The following is a 21,212-nucleotide window of genomic DNA, read 5'->3' as shown; positions in this document are numbered from 1 at the left end:
CGTAATGTTGCTCCCTGCAGCTACATTTAGGTCTTAACAAATCTACATGCTCCTTGCAAAAGCGTTTCAACTTCTTTGTTATCTTTGTCTTTTGAACTTGGTTCCCAGTCAGAATCTTCATCAGCAGGCTCGCACTCCTCTTCCTCATCAGCTATCAAATGTTCATTACAGTCCTATTCATTTGGTTTGCCTTCATCATCATTGTCGTCACCATTGCTCTCCAAAGCCCTTTTCCCTGTAGGGACATAAATGTCATCTATTCATGAATCATAAATACAGACAGAAAGAGACCTTCCAGAGACCATCTGGTTAGTCTCTCTCCTCAAAAGGAGAGAGAATCACCTAAAGTGCCCTAGCCAATGCTGACACTTTGGGGATTGATGTTCAGGACTCTCGTGAAAAGCTGTGCCATCTCTCTCTGACCCCTACCGCAGCACTTACCAGCCTGATCACCCCAGAATTCCCTCCTGGCCTTAATCCCAGCTTCTTGTTACAGAGGACCCAGAAGGTGATTCCCTGTCTCTCTGCAGCACCTCCCCTTTCTTTCCTCTTTCTCCCCAAATTTTCTCTTGCCTAGACTACACAACCCTTACTCTCCCCTTCAGCTGTCCTGCCTTCTTTCTGTGCATCTGATCACTGATGCTCTCGTCTGGAACTCAAGCCTTTCAAAAAGGTCACGGCCCAAACAAAGCTCCAGGCAAAGGCATTGCCCATTCTGGGCAGACATAAGGTACTGCTGCATGGTTAACCTACACTCATCTGGTTAATAAAACACACCACTCGGATTGCTTTTCATAGCCACCGTTCCTGAAATACAGCCAAAGCACATTCCATTGTCACATGTGCCAGCCCCAAACCCCTTTTTGCAGAACCGTTTCGTAAAAGCTAACGCATGATGTAGCTGGTTACTTCAGAGGATACAGGTAATTACAGAGCATTGCGTTTCTTTTAGATTATTTCTGCACTTTGAGATCACTCTGTATATATTCATACTGTGTACCACCAGTAACAGACATACTCACCATTATCAGGTATGGCGTTCAGCTCGTCTCTGACCATAACTCTTCACGAACCGTCACAGATCCAGGCTGGTTTCATACAACTGTAAGCACAGGCCACAGACACTGTCAGCACTTGGAAAGCAGTACCAGGCCCCCCCACCCCCAAAGCACAGTTCAAGGTGGCTAGTACACAACCCCCAGGCTTCTCCCTCGAAGGCAAGAATTCCCCAAAAAACAGATGTGGAAGGGCTCCCAAAAAGCCAAACTGTGATGCACTCCGCCCCAGGGCAGCACCGTGAAGTGCTCCGGAAACAAGCCCCCAGGGTAGGGCTCTTCCCCCCCCCCCCCCCCCCCGCTCCCCCCCCCCCCCCCCCCCCCCAAGACCCCACTGTGTCGGTCTTCATGTGCCCTGCCAATAGCCCAGGTTCTTAAAAACATGACAAAACTTTGCTATTTTTGGCCACGTATGTAACACCCTTCCTGATCATCTTCCTGAGCAAAAAACATTCAATAGCACGCTGCTGCTGCAACCTTTCAGTAAACTCGGTAAGCACATAAATTTATGGACCGTTCACAGCTTATGTCCAGATAAAACACTGACACAGATGTGGCATTTATCCAAGTCTTATTCTTTGGTACCCTAACTGTCCCTGTCTTTCTACAAAATCACGTACAAAATTAAAAACCCAACAGAGACTTTTTTTTGGGTGTGCAGGGGTTTTATAGCTAAGTTAAAGAGAGAAGGTGAGAAAGATATTGAGATGCAAGAGAATGTTGGTAACAGATATTTGACAGCTTTTTTTTCAAAGGAAAACATGTTAAATGCCATTTTGTAATTCAGTATATTATAGTGGGGCTCCTCTGAAATTTCTTAAGTGATAAGGGCAAATTACAGCTAATCTGGTATGTTATTTCTAAAGTTCTTCTGAAGTTTGTTCACCAGACACACACAGTTCACAAAAACCAACTAATTCTTACTAAGTTCAAGAACTTCATAGGTAAAAGAAGTCTGAAGGTCTAAAATAACCACGTAACTTCACACATAACTTGTGACTCTATAAGCAAGTTGAAGAAACAGGAAAGTTCAAAGTATATCAAAATTCTCTTTTCAGTGCACTGCTGTAGCACCCTTCAGAATAACTCAAAAGAGCTTTTAAACCAGAAGTCATTGTCCAAAATGTTGAATACAGACACTAAGCTCATATTCATCGATTGTTGCAACCCAAAACCACTTCTCAAATACGGCTGTCAATAAATTTCAAATGTAACACAACAAATTCCAACAGAACTGGCTAAGCCATTACCTAAGAAAATGTTTTACGTTTCTCCCAACACATTAACATACTGGTAACCTATCTACTTGGTTCTTTTTAAAAAGAAATCTGATATTCACATGTGTTTTATTTAACTGAAAGCAAGTTTCAAACCACAAGCTGCAAGTTAACACCACAACACACTGTCTACTCTCCGTGGTGTGTTGCTGATGGCTTGCTGTATCCTGGCTAGACTGAGACAGGGAGTCTAAACAATCTTAGATTGATGGTGCAAGGTCTGCACAAAAACAAGGGGAGGCGTATGGGACTGTTCGAACAAGACATACCAGGTGTTGATAACGTTGCTAGGCGACTATCTCCTAGCCCAAAGAGAAGTTTCTTATGGTCCTTGAAGTTGTATGTTCCAGCAACAAATCATCCTAGATTCTAGCACAAACTGACCTGGTGGTTTGGAAAGGGCCCAGGGAAACAACTGAGACTGCGCAGAATGACGAGGTGAAAAGTTCATCAGCGAAGAAGAGGAGATACTTCATCTATGCGACCCTCGCCCATAAATCTGTGCCCACCGAACAAGGCCAAAGGAGCTCAATACACAGGCACAAAGAGAGGAGACCTGATTACCACGAGAAGCGAGGGGAGGCGGGGGTAGACTATGTATATGTACAGGCGTTTTATGAATATGCACTATTCTGTAACATATAAGCCGGACGGGAGCTGCAAACGATGCGCATGCTTGTGGTGGAGCGATCCCCCATGCGCCCAGCGCTGAATAAACATACCCACTTTATAACTCCAAAAGTTATAGAGTGATTTCTCCGCAAAACAAGACTTTTAAACTTGCAAACACTGAGGAATGCACAAATAATTATTTTCACATATGGAGAGGTATCTCTGAGAAAGGACATGATTCCTCCAGTACTTGACCAGTGTTTTCATTGCATCCAAAATATTAATGTAGCATAAGCTTTAGAGTAGGCGCCTAAACATTATTAACATTATTCACACGCTCCCCCAATCTGCAAAACTTGCAAAGAAAGCCAGTGCCACGCTTCTGGAATGTGGATGCTGCCTGTCTGAAGACAAGGGAGTCCAGCCTCTACTGAACTGGAAGGGACAACTACAGCAAGAAACTGAGCTTGCTGAGCAAACAGAGGGTAGCTGAAGCCACTGGGGTATCCACAGGCTGCCAAAAATATGTGATTCAGCTGCAAGATGCCAGTTGTTATCCCCATCAGCACAGCATGAGGGCAAGGTACTCCAGCTGCAAGGTACCCACAGCCCTGTCCACAGCTCAGAGAATGCATACAGCACCGCTCTGTGTCCTATGCAAATACCACCTGTTTCAAAAGCTGACATCACCTGAGTCTGCTGAGCCCTATGGTTCTCTCCCCACTACACAAGTCTCCTTCCCTGTTTTATCTTTTCAGTTCCACAGGGAGACACAGCATGGCTGCTCAGCTTAGCTGTGCTGGCAACCCACATCATGCACAGCCAAGTACTCCAGCAATGGGAACTGACACAAAAAGCCAAATAGACAAGACTAGACAAGATAATATGAGAACACAGCTTTCAGTGTGAACAAAAGAAGCGTGACAAACATACACTTCTGGAACTACATAGTAACAGACTGGCGTCCCTTGATTTTTTTTTTTTTAAATGTGCATGCAATAAAGACATTTCTAATCATTCCCAGAACTGTAAAAGAAAAAATGGAAGAAAGTAGCAACTTCTTTCCCTTCTTGCCTACATAGACCTTAAGGATCAAACCAGAGAATAAAGTACTTCCCTACCCCCTGATATTAAATCTTGAAGGGGAACACCAACAATACAAGTTAATCAAGAAGTCTGGACATTTTACTTCCCAGATTGTTCAGCAAGTCTAGCCATATTAATAGAGCAGCACCTGCGGGCGGATAACTGACCTGTAGGGCATTATGTACTTTGCAAAATCACAACGTAAGCACAGTTCAAGCACATATCTAGCACACAATGAAGTCCTAATAAGAGTCTACAAGAGAATTTCCAGAAATGTACTCAATTCCCAGAGAGTAAGGCTCAGCCTTGCCTTCTTTATTCTTCTCCCTCTACACTCTCTCCAGGTGAGTTCTTTTCTGCCTTGTCATCCTCCTCATTTCATCCTTCTCATTTTCTCTGTAGAGGTTTGTGTATCACATGGGTTGAAAACATAGTACTTAAGTCCAAAAAACCTCTCACTGAAATTTTAGTCAGTTTCATTTAACTGTTCTCCAATTACATTCTTTCCTCTTGCACCTCACTTGCCATGCTTACTATTTTTTAGAACAGCGTATTTTGTCTTACACTGAAAGGCAGTAATTATCCCTTTCTTCAATAAGTGGGCTCAACTGATTTGGTACAATGGTATTTTAAGCATGAAAATATTTAGTCTCCATGGCCAATTTCAGCCAAGAAACACCCAGTTCTAGTTTTATTACATTAATCATTGCTAGCTCACCTGTGTTGACATTTTGAGCCTAAAAAAAAAAAAAAACAAACCCCACATCTGGAGCAGAAGATGCAAAATCCCAGTCAAAGGAATAGAGTCCCAGCAGCAGGCAGCCTTGCCAAACCTGAGCTCTCCACACCTCGTGGCTGATTTGGCCCCCTTCCACTGCAAAGGGATTTCTTCTCCTGAGAAAAAGGATGCTGAAGAACTGTTGAAAATCGTGGGAAGAAAAGCACAAACCTTGCTTTTTCACCTTCAGCTTAAGACATTACTTCCTTTTTTCAACACCAGCAGTAGTGGGACTCTCTGGCCAGCTGGCCATTCTCTGGACCAGCATTTGCCTGGGCTCATGAAAGGCAGAAAGGAGGCACAACATCTGATTTCATGCAGGTCACCAATGCCTTCAGGAACAGCAGGATACCAACTCCTCAAGGGCATAAACTGTGACTTAAGAAAACATGAAGCCAACGATCTAAGATATCACTTTGCATCCTATGCCCTTTGGGTTATTAGCACTGAAGGTGTTGTCACAAGTAAGAACGTGAATTGCCTTTGATAGTCTGGGTATTAAAAAAAGATCATCCTGACTGTAGTGACACAAGGGTTCCTTGCAAAGGATGAAGATTAGGTACCCCTGACAGGTTTTATGAGATCCCATCAAATACCTTTGAAGTAATCAGCTGTGAAGCAATTCCTTGCCTAAGCTCACAGAAATGAGAGATTAAGAAACATACGGTACTTCGGTCTTTCTCGACACGGCGTAGAGCTGGCTCAGACTCTTACTTTGAGGGGGCATGCATACGCACCATATAACAGCTCAGTGTGTGGAGGACACTGCCTCATGCTTTCATTTAGCATAATCACACTGCTTAAGTTGACAATTACAGGTTTCAGACGGAAGCATTAATAAGGGCTGAAGAACAATTTCAAACAAATATTTTTGAGTTGGCAAATGCAACCAAAAAATTCAAAGAGGCTCATGTAAGAAAACACGCGTTCATTTTTTGTTTCTTCTTGCACCTTAAGCGCTCTAGCTCCCAGGCTTTCTGATGAGGAGGTTAACAGCAAAAGCCAAGAGTTTTTCCTCCCATTCCTGTTTCCAGGAGCAGGAGCCTGAAACTAATTCCTTCGCATGGAGATTTCATTACGTCAATGGGAATGCATTACACAGGGCTTCCAGAAGCAAAGATCAAAGACCAAAGCCTGTGTCAAAACGCAGTCACTTCACTAAAAGTGCACAGCATTTATACAATGTCTGCTATGGAAAATCATCTAGAGATCCTCATTCTACCAGTAGCTAAAAGAACAATCCCCTTCCAGAGCTCTAGATTGCCACATGTGGGGAGGAGTTTAAAGAGAAATCCACCAACTACTAAGTCAAGCTGGAGAAACACTACCTAGTTAAATAGGAAATACTTACTCTGTTGTCTCTGTGATAACAGTAGGATATCAGATCAAAACAACGAAAAGAACTGATTTAATGCAGACATGGTATAACAGATACCTTTGCAGGAACAATAATCTCACTAATTACAAAAGAAAAGGCCCTTTTACTGGAATTCCAACAGTTGTGATAAAATGCTGAAAATCTTTGGAAGGGCCCACTCGAGCTAGATGAATGACCTGTCAGATGGCAAACGAAGTTCAACTTTTATTAAACCAAAGCAATGATTTCCCCCCCACCCCAAGATGTGCTGTGATATAAACTAATCATATGAACAAAAGAAACGGACCTCAAATCACCTCAGAATATGCTTCAAATCTCTGTGCAGTTACTACCAAAGCCAAAGGTATTAGAAGGGGGGCAAACAAGAGAAACATGGTCTCTGTCAGAATACCACGGGCAGCACTTAGAACCCCAAAAGGATGGCATAAATTTCAGAGGGCCTGGAAACAGGGATTAGAACAGCACTTTAATAACAAGACACAGACAAGTTTTTCTAAAATGATTAAGTAAATACAAAGCAAACAAAATTAAGCAACCACCTCATTTAACTTCAGGCATATTTCCTGAAACTGAGTAGGACAGATAGTGTCTCTTTTTCACAACCAAAAAACCCTAACTCTTCTTTTACACTTTGCTGGCCACCCTACACAAATAAATTCTTTGCAGCAGTGAAATACAAAACCACAAAGGACAGAAATGACTTGTACAACAGCAGAACTAACTTTCACTCTTTCTAGAGGGTGTCACTGTGGATGAGAAAACTGAACAGAAGGTGAAATTCAAGAATTTTCCTGACACATAACTGCAATCAGAAAAGCAATTTTGCTACCAGTGTCTCAACTAGACTTTAGATGAAGCTAAATTACTTGACAAGTAAGTTTACTGAGACACAGGAAACAAAACCATGAGAATGAAAATGTGACATGCAACACTGCAGAATACTCAGCTCCAAAAAAACACTAATAGCCGACTCTGTTTTGTTACAGAGACATCAATCGTCTTATGAAGTAGTAACTCAGTTTCACCACTAATTTTAGCAGTCTTCAGAGGAGGCATCTCTGGACACAGGAGCAGACTTTAAGTCCTGTGTTTTACTTTGCAGTATTAACATTTTAGCTATCTATCATGGCAACGTAGCTTCACTAAAAAAACCCCGAACAATCTGAAAACCCAAGCATCATCTTCCCTTCAGACCCTCACTGAAAACAGTGTTACATCCAGTGTTTATATCCCTGGACTATATTAAGAACTAAGCAACCCACATGAAGCTTCATCTCCTACCAAAAACTTACACTGGTGTTAGGTAGAAGAAACATGTTACTGTTGACTCTGCATATTTGATACAGAGAGCTAATGGCAAGAACAAGTTACCCACTACCTTTCTTGTGATGAATTCATTATCGTCTTCTCCAAAGCCTCTCCAAAAGCTGAACTTGGATGGGAGGGCAGATAATTACAAAAATACGGTTTAAGCCAAAAATCCCTGCTTGCAGTGCACTAGCATGTTTCCAGGTACCAGCCAAACAGCAGGACTCACAGCAGCAGGATCATAACAGTCTCATATCCTCGTTCCCTTCAAGTCTCTCTGTAGTTCACTCTGCACCACAGGTTCTTACTTCAAATTCTAAGATCTCCAAAGTAGAGGCTCGGCTGCGGAAACCACACAAAGTAACGCTTCCAACAGGCTACACACAACAAACTTTAAAAGAAAGGCAAAAAAAGCCCAAACCAACCAAGACACGCTACTGATTATTATCTCCGTACTAATCATGGCAGAGGAACACAAAGCACAAGTCCATGCCAGCTTGCCAAGTTGCAAATCCTTGTCCAAAAGAGCATCAGAAAGCAATCTGCAGGAATTCTCTATAAAAATACTTTGCTGTGAGCAGCCACAGGAAAGCCTTGAATTAGATTATTCCTCCTCAAATACCTGTTGCATAGACCTCTCTCTTTTCAGGAGAGTTCTTCCACATGCTTCTCTGCAGGTAGAAGTCACTTCTAATTGTTTATCCACTTAGCAAGTTTTTCCATCTTCCATATAGTGCCCTTGGAGTAACATTATCAAGTGAGGAGAAGCATTATTTTTTTTGCTAGAAATAAGTCTGTGCACCCTAAAAAGCTAAAGCATACCCGTCAGACACACGTAAATGCTGCAAAGAATTAATACAGAAAATAGTTTATTTTCCACTCCAAGAGATCTGAATAGTGACATTTCAAACTCAGCAGAAACAAGCTATAAAATAAAATACAAGACTGCAAGGTAAAGCATACATCCAGCCCTCAAAAACAGTTGGGAGACTTCTTCAGACAAGATGTGCTTCCTAAAAAAAAAAAAAATAAATGCTGAAAGTGAAAATCCATTTGCACTTAGTATTATCACATTTGGTTTTGTAGTTCTGCAAATGAAGCCTTTCTCTCCCAAAGGAACTCCTCCTAATACTGAGAGGCATTCCCTAAGCAAGGGTTTGATGACTCTCATTACAATATTTTACAGTAAAAACATCTGAAACACTAGCCGGCATCTTCCACCTCTCCTAAAAAACAAAGAGAGAAAAGCAGCACCTTGGGACATCCACAGAAAATGTGGTAAGCTAACAAATGGCACAGGGCTTGGATCAGCAGGCCTCTACCAGATCGTTGTCATGCTGCTTTTCAGGTGTATCAGGATTCAAGGTCACTTTGGCACAGTGCAAGAAATCTGCTGATTCCCAACAGTAGAGATCTTCCTGTATTTGTATATGAAAGCATCTGTCTTTCCAAGACTAACCCCATAGATGCCATCTGGCACCAGACCCCCAAATTGTGTCTGTCGGCTGCTGAGAAAGGATTCTTCAACACCATTCGTCAAGGAAGAAGAATCCCCGTCAATATTCAGGGCTTTTGCAGTGGCAGTTTCACTTGTGCTATCAGAAACGGCATTAGGTGAGTCATTTTCAGCACACTTGGTAATGCCATCCATATGCTTACGGAGATCTTGGCTCAGCAGCAATACAACAATCCCTCCAACACGAAGTACTCTGGCAATTGCAAGAAAAGAAAATCAGATTAGGTGTTCATCCTGCCTGGCATTCTTTGATCTGTGCAGAACTCAACACTGCTGACACTTCAGATGCCAGCTGCATTCAATAAACACCTAAGCATGCTCAGGGTCATGGGTCAACTCAAACTGCACCTCCCAGTGAAGGCTAAATTCCCTATCTTTATAAATATTCCTAAATGGGAGAACTGGGCCCTGTCCTGACTCGCAAACTTTTCCAACCTGGGGAGTTCTTTCCATTGGGTTAACACAGAAGATGGACTCAATTTTTTCCCCTCTTAGTATTCTCCCAAGGATTGAGGGCACTATAACCTTCAAACCTCATTTTTGGGTCCCATAAGCCTCCACCACTCTGCAGAGGAACTGCTTTCCAGAGCAGTAAGAGTTTCTCAGGTTGCTAAGGCAATTCTGAAGCTGGCCCTTCCCTTTGGAAATTTTAAAATGTCTGTTCTTTCCGTGTTCCACTCATCCTTAATGGCTTTCAAACTCAGGAAGCAGATTAAAAGTAACCATTGTTTGCAATTCATTTTTTTTTACTACATGAGCGAATATTACACTTGGCTTTGAAAGAGGGGAAAGAAAAGACTATCCTGGCTCTGTTCACAGCAAGTGGATTGAACAGTCTTACTCGTGGAACTCTCATGGTATTGGTCTCTTCCTCACCTCCACCCTCCCAAGGAAATATTTTGCTTAGGATGGCCCAACAGAGCAAATGAGACCAGAAGACAAGCATGGCCAAAAGGAAGCAGGGTCAGGGTAAGCTGATGTAAGATTTCCCTGCCGTTATGTGGAGCTAACCTCACCTTCTTCACCATCTTCCCACCACATTCCTGCACTGGGTGAGCAACATCAACACCCATTGAAGAGCAACCTTACAGAGTGTTTTCAGCCATGGAATGAAATAAAGGGGCAGATGGTTTGAACTGCCCCATAAAAGCAGCCTGCTATTAGCTTGGTTCAACTCTGATGCAGACAGGGCAAGAGAGGAAAGGAGGCATCTAAAAGCAGACCAGGTGGTGAGCTGGATATGCCAGTATACACTAACAGAAAGTAAAATGCGTACCACCATTTTTTGGTCTGAGATCCTTCCTGCCAGAGATCCTGGTGAAAGCTTAGTTGTGGACCCAAAAGGAAAGCCTATGATTTTATACAAGCAGACCTCAACCAAGAAAGGATTATTGCGTTATATGCCTGGCCATGTGTCCTGGTTCAGCTAGGATAGGGTTAAGTTTCCCCAGCAGAGAGGGGGAAGGGATCTCCAGCCACGTTATTCATACCATACTGATGTCAGGTCCGGGCGCGGGAGCATGGGAACTTTTTCCTTTGTGGTTTTGGTGGCTGGGAGCACACGGCAGGCTTGTTCAGTAACCATTTGCGGTATTTCTCTGTATATCTTTTGTCTTGCTTACTGTTATTGCTGTTTATTGTTGTCATCATTGCTACTGTTGTTGTTCAGATTGTTTATCACACTGTTCTATTAAATTTCTCCTTATTTTAACCCCGAGTTTGTGCCTTACTTCCAGCCTGACCAGCTGAGGGTGGGGGAGGGGCAACGGCAATGTGGTCTCCAGTCCCAGCAGGGCTTAAACCACCACACCATGCCTTCAGTTTGTTTAGGTCACCCTCTCCTCTTTCTCCATTCTGCCTTGCAAAGAACATTTAGGAGTGTGGCTCACACAACAAGCTCATTCCTTGTCAGCCTGGATGACCATCAGCACTTCCAGAGTTTGCCAGACAAGCCACAACAGCCTCTAAGGGAAAAATAAAGGACTCAGACTTTCACAGCCTGCACAGGATCAGGTTACAGAGCTGAAGAGTGTTTGGAAAAAAAGTAAACCTGAAGCTGACTGAACACTTAGGATTGCAAGCCATCATGACATTTACACCAAACCCCAAGCATGTCAAAGGCCACACATACCTCTCAATTTCCTGGAGAATATCCGGTAGGAGCTGTATGTCTTTTGTGACCTTGAACTTCTTCCCAAATGGAATATCTGAAATCACAGCGTCAAAGCTTTCTGAAGGCAAGGGCAATGCTGCAGAAGAAAGGCAGGTCTTTACATCTGACGATCTGAAAAATGAACAGCAGCTGTGCCCTCATTCACCTTACTAAACTGTCTGCCAGCTCTTTCGCAGGTTATACACCCGGATTCATAGCTCCTTCCGTACCTTTCCTCGCAAATGGCGCTACAAAGCTGCCAACCCAATGCAGACCGGGAAGACAAATGCGTGAGAGTGTGGTTTATGTTACAGATTCCCCATTACTGGTGGTAGGAGAGTAGGACTCTCTGAACAGGGGACTGCATGGTGCCAATCTAACTGCTGCTTCTCAACACACATCTTTACAAGCACAACGCGAAAGGGGAGCTAAGCTTGCAAAGAGTTAGCGCAGAGGTTCAGAGACACACGTATGAATGGCAAGGAAACGCATGCTAAATTTCTCTCCGTCCCACTTTTCTCCCCTCAAGAAAAGGGCTGTGTGACAAGGGCTCTGCTGGCCAGAGCACAGCCACCATGTGAGAGGATGAGACTATTGGTTCTCCACCCCTCAGATTACTTCAAATCTCGACAGGACAAGGCTCTGAGCAACCTGGCCCAGCTTTGGGGTTAGCCCTACTCCAGCAGATGACAGGACTCAAGGCCTCCAGCAGTCCCCTCCCACCTAAACCCTGCTGTGATTCTACGCCAGAACCGGCTGGAGATGTTGCTTGGACCATCCTTGGATCAACACTTGCAGGACAAGTTTATAACAATTTTATCTACAAATGGAAGGACAAGTTGCCTGCAGTCTTTCTCAAGACAAGCAGAAATAACAGCTTCTGACCAGTGACAGAGACACCAATTACTTGTGCGGTACTAGAAAAACCTGACATCAAAATACCTTCCATTAGCCTAGAAGCCAAGCCCCATCACAGCTTTTAAGTAAGAAATAAAGCTATACATACTCTTACAAACAGGAAATAATATTTCTTAGCGTTATGGTAAGAAACAGACATTGCAAGGTAAAAAAAATACGCAGACTTCATCACCCTTGCACAGGGAAAAACAGCCAGCTTTTTTCTGTCATGAAGTTCATAAAGGACTAATTTAGACTCGGGCTTTGGGGTCCAAATGAGGTCATAAAATTACTGCCTTCTCCACAGACTAGCTCATGAACTGAGAGCAAACAGATAGCCTCTTCCAGGAGAAAGGCACTGTCATTTAAAAGACTCCTACGGCAAAACATCAACAGTTCAGCTGAGCTTACTGAGTCCCCACTATTACTCCTCTGGGACATTTAAGTTACAATCCACGTTTTATTTGGATTTGTCCTTGCTGTGTTCCTGTAAGACACAAAGAACTCTGACATAGTATGCAGTCTTTGTGGTATTCATACACTTACCATTAGGACAGGCAACTACTGCCCATGTCTGACAATGATTTTCATTGTCTTCTGCCGAGTTTACTATTGCCAAAGTTCTCCCAGGCAGGGGGCGGGGAGGGGAGAACAAATAATTACCCATTTGCTAGGACTACAGAGTCATGACTCAGCTATTTGTGGACAGTCAGCTCAACTGCACATCCCCCCAGGAGAACCCACATGACCTGTACAGTCCCAGAGCCACAAAAAAATTCCCTGTCTCTCCTGGAAAGCCTACAGACACACCTTTCACAGAAGCTTTCAGTAACTCAATCTTATCCATCAAGCCTGCAGTCCTAATATTCACATCTGCACCCTCTAACTGTGAATCGCTTATATCAGCACCCCAGTAACAGGCTTCCTGTTGAGAGAAAAAGAGAAAAGTCATTTTGCTGGCAGCCGGGTGAATTTATTTTATAAACCCTTCTCAGAACTGCCTTGTTGCACAGCTCTTCCGAGACAAACCCCTTCCTGGGATATCTACTGGCATTACACGGAGCAATACACAGACCCAGAAGACGGAGGAAAGAGGGAAGTCTGCGCTATCTTCACTCCTTTCATGTCCTGGTGTGCTCCAGGCACTCTGAACTTGAAAGAAAAGATTGAGGCTATGTCCTAACGGCAAGACCTCAGCTAGCTACAGACAGCAACGCTGCCTCTAACACTGACACCGACTGTACCGTCCCACTGACATCTCCGTTTCCAGGAGAAGCACACATAGTTTCAAGAATCCACGGTTGCCTCACAGAAACCCTGGGGTATAAATCCAGGGCTCCCAGCACCCACCGGCACAAATGTTTAGGACTTGCCTTGACACTCCTGTGGGGGAAAGTTTTACCAACTGCCTAGAAAGATCAGTTGGGTTCAAGCTTTCCAGTAATGGAGTTTGGTGTAACTGCGGCACAGATTTCTCTTGATGCAACTACAAGCCATCTTGCAAAGGTCCCGCCTGTTGCCACTGTGATACTCACAGGCCACTCTTTGGCAGCTTCCAGCAGTATCGTTCCTAGCCCACACATGGGGTCCAGCACAAAGGCACCCGCCTACAAACATAAAGGGGTTATTGCTTCCCAAGCAAGACAGACTCCTCTCCCAGGACAAGCTTACTCAGGGATGCACACATCACCTACACATGCCCATGAATTCAGAGTAACAACGATCACCGGTTTACCAGGCCAAATGTGCTTGGAAGAGAATATAGAAAGAAGCATTCCTAGTTTCACTAAGCACAATGCATCCAGCCTTGAGGTGACATTTAGAGGAAAAAAGTTAGGAGCAGACTGCAGATGGATATTGGTACCAAATTAATCTGTGGAAAAGATCATGCTTGCTTCTGGTTTCCCTTGGGAAAACAACCCAAAAGAAGGTTTGAAGCCTGGCCAGTGAAAAAATCATGCAAAGTAGACTGATATCTGGACAAGGAGTAACACCTCTTCTGAGAAGAACCTGGGATTACAGCAACTATCTGGCTGAACAGCAGGTGACAGCACACTCTGATCACAGATAAGGCAAAACCCCTGTGCACATGCATCAGGGCAAAGGGCATTAAAATATCAATATCACCGTACTTCCTCAAAGCTTCCGGCTCCAACCCTGATGAGCAGCAACGCCCCCTTCAACCAAGACTATTTCTTTGCCACGAACATCCACTTACACTGATTTCAGCCAGAGATGCCATGGCCCATGCAATTGTTGACCGCAGTCCTGCTGTTCTGATATACTCTCTGTTTGATAATGGAAGCCTGCAAACAGGAAAAAAACCAAAACATCACACTTTAAAACAATGGTACAACCACAAGAAAAGCCCATGTTAACACGAAGGAATAAATGAACTGGACAGATCTGCAGACAGACAGATAGAAACCACTCTGCTTTTATCCACAATTTAACCACAAATTCTGGCTTACATGCTCAGATAAGCTCCAGACAGACCACAAGGCTAATGTGACAGTCCACTGAATATTAAACCAGAAGATAATTACTCACAGTGGACAGCAAGACTATTTAGAAATGATGCCTGTTCTGACACTACCGAGACAGATCTGGTGAGGAGAATGCCTACCTGAAAAGAGGAATCCCTATCACTGAGTAAATGTCATTAAGATGTATGAAGATCTGAAAGAGGAAAAAAATTACATTAGAAACTCTCAACCTGACATGACAATAGTTTTTTAACTCATTTACACAAGACACAGAAGGGGTTTCTATAAACTTCTGATCTTAGTTTTTCACAACAAAAATGTACGCTTTAGACAACTATCATCAGTGGGAAGAAATCACGCTACATAAACTGAATGCCACTTTAAAGAGGATTTACTATTTAACCAAGCTGGGAGGGGAATTTTGTCAGTCCAGAATCCACCAAAAAGCACCTGAATCTTTACAGAACCAATTTTTTTAACACTGAATATTTTTAATCATAAAACCATTTACTCTAAGCAGGAGAATATTATACTAGCACTCAGCTCTTCAGATACCCCCTTCCTTTTTCAAAAAAATCCAAACACTAAACCAATAAAAAATCCCCATGAGCACCACTAAGGGGCATTTCAGATGGAAGATAAATGTGTGTAACCCTTCCAGAACAGCCAGCTCAAATAAATTGTCCTCCTGTCCCATAGGAGCATCCCCAAAAATGACTGAGCTCCCCAACAGGTCTTGCATGACTGCAATCCCTCCCCAGGAAGTTAAAAGAAAAACAATGCTTTTGCAATATCCCAGTCCTCAGGACCTGAATGGTTTCAGAGCAAAAATCTGGACAATAGCCCCACTTGAGGCTCAACAAAACTGGACTTAATGAACAGCCTGGGAAAACCAGAGCCAGTACATGAACTCAAGACTTTTTACAGACAGCCTCAGACCTCCCAGCATCAGTGCAGAGAGCAGCTTCCATATACGAAGCACAGGGATGGAGAAATGGCTTGTCAAGAGCAGTGAGTCTTTTCCAAGGTCTCCAGACAGCTTGCATCAAGCTCCTTGCCAGGGTCAGAGTCTAGGAGGAGGCTCTTCCAACAGCATGCCCAAGTCCAGTTCATTAAGGACATAACCTTCCTGCTCGCTCCCTTCCCCTACAGAGGCTAAACAAGCTGCCCACTGGCTCAGGTGATCTCCATTTCCAACACAGAATCCAGCAGATGCTGAGACATCTCCTGTATGGATCCTTCCCGACATACAGGCCGACACTGACAGTTCTGGTATTCAAAGGCGCACACACAGTGTCGACCAAAAATCTTTGCTCAGCACTACCAGATGATTTCTAGTTAAATTCAGCACCAAAAAACAAAGAAGCAGCCACAGTCCTGAGTGTAAAGGGAGCAGAGGACAAAACAGAAGATATCAGGGGCAATTCTGGAAGCATCAACACACCGTCTGGCAGACAAGCACCACTACCTCTAGATCGGGGTCCCGCAGATCAGCCTGCCACCCAAACTGCTTCATGAGCGCTATGCCAACGGCTCTTCCGATCTCCTGCAAGGGGCAAGAACAGTCACAGGCAACAAAATTAACAGAAGTAAGAAAACTACAAATCATAGCCTTTGACTGCACAATCCTTAGAAACATCTGGGAAAAAAAGAAAGAGCCTCTCTCTACCCCCAGGACAACTCATACAAACACCAGAATTAGTACAACAGGGCACAGCAAGTGAGCGAGGGGCAGAGATCAAACACCACAGGACAAAATGACTGTCACTCATCAGCAGTGTGGCTGAAGTTCAAGTCCTACCCAAGTTACAACAAAACCTGTCACTGTTTTATAAATACTTATTACGCACAAAATATTTCTGATGTCTGTAAACTGGATTACCCAAGAGAAAATCTGTGAATGCACAACTGCAACTCACAATTTTAATGCTTTTGTGGCATCCAGCTCTGACTACCTTCACAGTATGAGAGTTCAAATGCACAGCACAAATTTAAGCAAACATTGGCAGGCTCATGCGTCCCACCTTCCCAAGGTACTAGCTTGAGTAAGGGGAAAAAAAAAAATCTAGTTAAATTACTGTTAACTTCAAGTAAGAGAAATATACATAAATTGCAGCTACACAGGGTTTCTTTTTTTATATTTTTCTCACAGTAGAAGGGTATTATAGGTGGGAAAAGGGCTGGATGGAAGGGGTGCCTGGAGGTCTCTACACCACCACTCTCTCCCAAGGACCAAGATCTAACCCCTCCTGCTGGATACATCCCAGGGCTGCACCACCCTCCTGGAGAACAATTTCTCCCCAATACCCAACGAGAGCCCACCGAAGCTGCAAAGTTTTGGTTTTGTGCTTTCTTTTCCACCGTCTGCCACAACTGAGAGGAGTCTGCCTCCATTACCCTTGCAATGACTCTTTAAATAGCTGTAAGCTGCTATCAGATCATCCCCTCAGACTCTACAGGCCCAGTGACCTCAACCTCTTATCTGTACTTAGGCTCAATAAAAGACATCGATGTGAAAGTATTCAGGGTAATAGTGCCCAGAAATTAACAGTAGCCCTTGTATTTCCACTTGTTTAAGGAAAATGCAGGTTAAGGGCTTTTTTTGAGAAAATACAGGAAAAGGCTAGATCTGTTTGTTATTCTAAAACACACAACACAGTTGAAATGACAAACTACACATCTCCCTTCACCTTTGCCAAATGCTTTTAAAACACAGATACTTAAGCATACCTGTGAATGAAGTATTTTGGCAACTGCTCCACTACAACGACAAGAAACTCTGAAACTAAGCTTCTCATTCACAAGAGGCTTCTCTCCACTGCTTTTGGAAGGGTCTTCTAAGGAAGTCTTACTTTCAGTCCAGCAGTCTTGATCAATCTTTCTCTCTGGCAACATATATCTCTCTGCAGCTTCCGCTTGACATTCCTCAGACATAGTCTGTTCTGTTTTCTGCCTTTTAGTTGCAGTATTTGTCTCTTCTTGTGATTTTCTCTTGAGAGGCAAATGATTTTCTTGAGACATAAAATTTTTTTCCTCCTCACACCCATGAATGTTTTTCCAAATAGAGAGAACATCCAGCCAATACTTTGGTTCATCAATGACAAGGCTTTTAATCTCATGCAGCATTTTCCCTGGAGGAAAAAGCAGTTTCAGGTTAAGGAGTTCAGTCTCAGCATTTGATTTGGTATGGATTCAGAACACCTGTTAACACAGACTGTGTTCAGATTCCATTAACATGCAAATCGAGGAACCGCAGCAGTGGCAGACATCACAGACACATCTGAGCTTGCAACACTCACATACATCACCTGCAGAGACCCATGCATCCCTCTTATTAGAAACTCTGTACAAGCAAGATTAAACTGTGCAGGGATTGAATGCTACAGCTCTTGAAAACCAGACCAGCTCTGAGAGCCATTCCCAGGGACACAGGACCAGCCATCCTCCCCAGAAAGCATTCGGTCCAGGATTAGAGATGCGAGACACTTTCCAGAAACGAAAGACAGACACAAACCTGAATCCCTGATAGAGCTCAGAATAAAAGCCACAAGTTTATTTTTTATAAAGGAAATCTCTCCTTGCTATTCACCAACCCACCTTCAATCCTGCAAAGTCTCCAACACACACCTAAAGTTAGACCTGTGGGGGTAGTCCTCTTAGGCTACATATGACAAGAGAGGCATGAGGACTACAGAGGCTAATTCACTTAAGAACCTTGAAGCTGGTCAAGGGAGAAAAAATAAAAGTATTTCAAAATCTCATTTTAAATTTTAGAATCATGGTTAAATTTGATCCTCGAAGCTGAAGGCCATCTGTGCTCTCACAGATAAAATCCCACCAGCAGGCAGATATTAATCCATCTAACTTGAAATTCTTATTCCAACACTGACAGAGAACGTGACTCGACTAGCTGAGATTACAAGGTATCTGCATACTGAACAGTTAAGTGACATAGGATACACATCTGGATCCACTTTGCCTAAAAGAAAATGACTCACTGCTAGAATGCACACAAGGGGTCCAGAACTAAACTTCTGTTTCAAGGTGAGGTGGGATTTTTGTTGAGGTTTGGGGTTTTTTTTTGGAGGGGGTGGCAGGTGCTGGCGTTACACAAATATATGCACAGTGCCAGCACAACACACACAGGTAAAATAACTAGTTCAAACAGTTTTAAAGCCATGCGCAGCACTAGAAAAGCACTGAACACTTATCTGAATGAAAGACACTTCAGAACTGATTACTGACAATTAGAACCACAGATGTTCGTAAATAAATAAACCAAGCATTAACTTTACAAACAGGACTCGAACTGGGGCTTCCCGTTTCTGCATAGTGAGCAAACCGGAGGGGATGACCCGAGGAAAGGAGTCAGTGACGCACCTTTATTTCTAGAAACTGCAAGTGGGGGGTGTTTTTTAAGCAGCAAAAACAGTCGCTCTCCAGACTTGAGTTTCCTCAGCTCGCCCAGCTCCGCCTCTGTGCTGAAGAAGACTTTTCCTGAGACGCAGTCCACCTCAGGGGGACAAACAGAAACCAAACCCAAGCGGGAAGGTGTTTCGGGTGAGCACCGGGAGCAGCCTCTCACACCCGCTCGCACCTCCGCGGGGAGGAGGGTAGCGCAGGCCGCGGCTCGCCGGGGGTGGCGAGGGGACCCGGCCCGACCGAGGCAGATGTCCCTGCCCGCAGCAGGGACAGGACCACACGGCCCTTATGGTCCCTCCGTGACCGAGGCCGGACCCGCGGGGCCCCACGCAGCCGACGGCACAACCCCACGCCGCGGCCGCCCGGCTCCGGGACGCGAAGCGAACGAGGCCGCGTTCCCCACGGGCCCGGCCCGCCCGAGTGAGCGCCGGCTCCCCCCTCACCTCCGTGGCGCCGAGCCGCACCCGCACCTCCCGGGCGAGGAAGAGCTCCAGCCCGCGGCCCGCCGTGCAGAAGTACCGCCCGCCCCCGGCCGCCGCCATCTTGACCGGCCCCGCCGCCTCAGCGCCGGCCGGGAGGGCCCGGCGGGAGCGGCCCTCCGCGGTGAGCCCGCCTCGAGTCCCGCCCCGCCGCTGCCTGCGCCGGGACCGGGGAGCGGTACTTAGAGCACCGGGTTCGGAGTATATTTGTACGCTCGGGGGCAAACCTTCCCCCGCCGCCACCGGAGCGCGTCACCGCTAAAGGCGCTTGTCACCGTGAAGAGAAGGAGGCGGCGCCCTGCGGGGCCGTCCGTGCTGGCGGCGGGGCGATTGCAGCGCAGCTCTCGCTCCTCCCGTTTCAGGAGGAGCCCGCGGCGCCGCTCCTGGCCGGGCTGCGGGGAGAGGAGGATTGCTGTGGCGCAGCAGTGGGGGCTACGGCCACACCGTACGGGAGGAAAATCTGCAGACACCCCCCCCGTGAGCGATTCGGCACCCGCAGCCCAGAGGGAAGCGCCAGGAGGGCAGCTGGAAGCCGGCAGCTTCCCCCCTCCCCCGACAGGCCTTCTCTGCTGCAGGATGATCAGGAACTTGAGATTCTTGAACTGCTGTGTTGTACGGGGCAGTGTTCTCGTCCTCCCTTCCCACTTATTTATAGGGGACAGAGTATGGAGTAAAACAGCTGTTGTGAGTCACGTACAGTCTAGTCTTTAGGTGGCCCCGAACGAAAACACTCCAAAAACAGGAGTGGAAAACTGATGGCCGCCTTTCACCAGACCAACGTGCTTACCTTCGTGACCAGCTGCCGCCATGCGGGAAAGCAGCTGCCAGGGCAGTCGGGCTGTGTAAGTCTCCACAGAGATCCGGCGTTTCCAAGGAGCCTTCACCCAGCTGGGTATCAGGGCAGAGTAGCCATGTGCTCATGGCAGGGTGTAGGCATGGAACAATTTCACAAGAGTACCTGAAATCCTCTTTGGTAACAGCACAGTTTCCCTTGAAGAGCTCTGCATTCAACAAGGCAACTCTCTCTTTGAGGAATCATTTTTTCCCCCTCCGATGAAGTGTCATAAAACTTATCCTGGCCCTTCCAGCTGATGGACACCCACAGAGCGATACAGGTGGGCGCTCCCGTCTTTGCTCGTCACCACAGCATTTCCTTACAAGAGGAGATTTTTGGTAGGTTTGGTTAGTGTTGGAAGCCTGAGAAAATGCAAAATGGAGGAAAATCTGTAAAACACACATTTCCTTGACACAGGGTGCCCAGAACACAGGATGGGATGGAGGTCCAGTGATTTGTTCTTTCACTTTTCTCCCTTCTCTCAAGGATGGTTTTTGCAGTAGCCTGGCCCACCTCGCTCATCCTCCCTCTTTTCCCACAAAAAACAGCGCACCCCTCGCACCGAGGAACATACTGTGTCATTACAGATAAATACTAATCCCAAGTTTTTGTCTGGTGTCAGAGGGACAGATCAATGGCTTTGTGCTCCCCTCCCCACCCAAGGGATGCTTCTTGGTAAGATTTGAGTCCTTGGTTACAGCGAGTGATTACTCGGGAATTAAGTGTGTGTGGTTGCAGTTGTCTTTCTCATTGTGTAGTGCTACATAGCCAACCTGTAGCTTGTGTATTTATTGCAGGCAATCTTAGAGAATCTGTAGATGTTGTGTAAAAATAAACCATACTATTCAGGAACCTGACTGCTTCTCTTGAATGCAACCGGCCCTACAGCACATGGGCTGTTCGTGAATCCAGTGCCAGGCCTATAGTCACG

At 45.1% G+C, this 21,212-nt stretch overlaps 1 protein-coding gene across 4 annotated transcripts; it reads right to left on the bottom strand.

Moving 5' to 3' along the window:
• Positions 1-1,390: 1,390 nt before the first annotated feature.
• On the bottom strand, positions 1,391-21,074 carry THUMPD2 (THUMP domain 2 tRNA and snRNA guanosine methyltransferase). Of its 4 annotated transcripts, none has more exons than XM_074928340.1 (10): positions 19,411-21,074; positions 18,926-19,058; positions 17,276-17,676; positions 16,014-16,091; positions 14,686-14,738; positions 14,278-14,365; positions 13,595-13,666; positions 12,870-12,984; positions 11,142-11,217; positions 1,391-9,203 (listed from the first exon to the last, which is right to left on the bottom strand). In XM_074928340.1, the coding sequence occupies exons 1-10, from the start codon at positions 19,507-19,509 to the stop codon at positions 8,861-8,863; spliced, it is 1,458 nt and encodes a 485-aa protein (XP_074784441.1). In that variant the 5' UTR covers positions 19,510-21,074; the 3' UTR covers positions 1,391-8,860. The 4 variants fall into 4 exon arrangements, with proteins under 4 accessions (XP_074784441.1, XP_074784370.1, XP_074784522.1 ...); XM_074928269.1 differs by having other exon boundaries at positions 11,142-11,259; positions 19,411-21,073; XM_074928421.1 differs by having other exon boundaries at positions 11,142-11,259; positions 18,926-19,026; positions 19,411-19,517.
• Positions 21,075-21,212: the final 138 nt, after the last annotated feature.

Source organism: Athene noctua, chromosome 1 (genome assembly GCF_965140245.1).
Source record: "Athene noctua chromosome 1, bAthNoc1.hap1.1, whole genome shotgun sequence".
NCBI lineage: Eukaryota > Metazoa > Chordata > Aves > Strigiformes > Strigidae > Athene > Athene noctua.
Note: the sequence above shows the minus strand (reverse complement) of the source record. Positions and strands in the feature narration are given on the sequence as shown.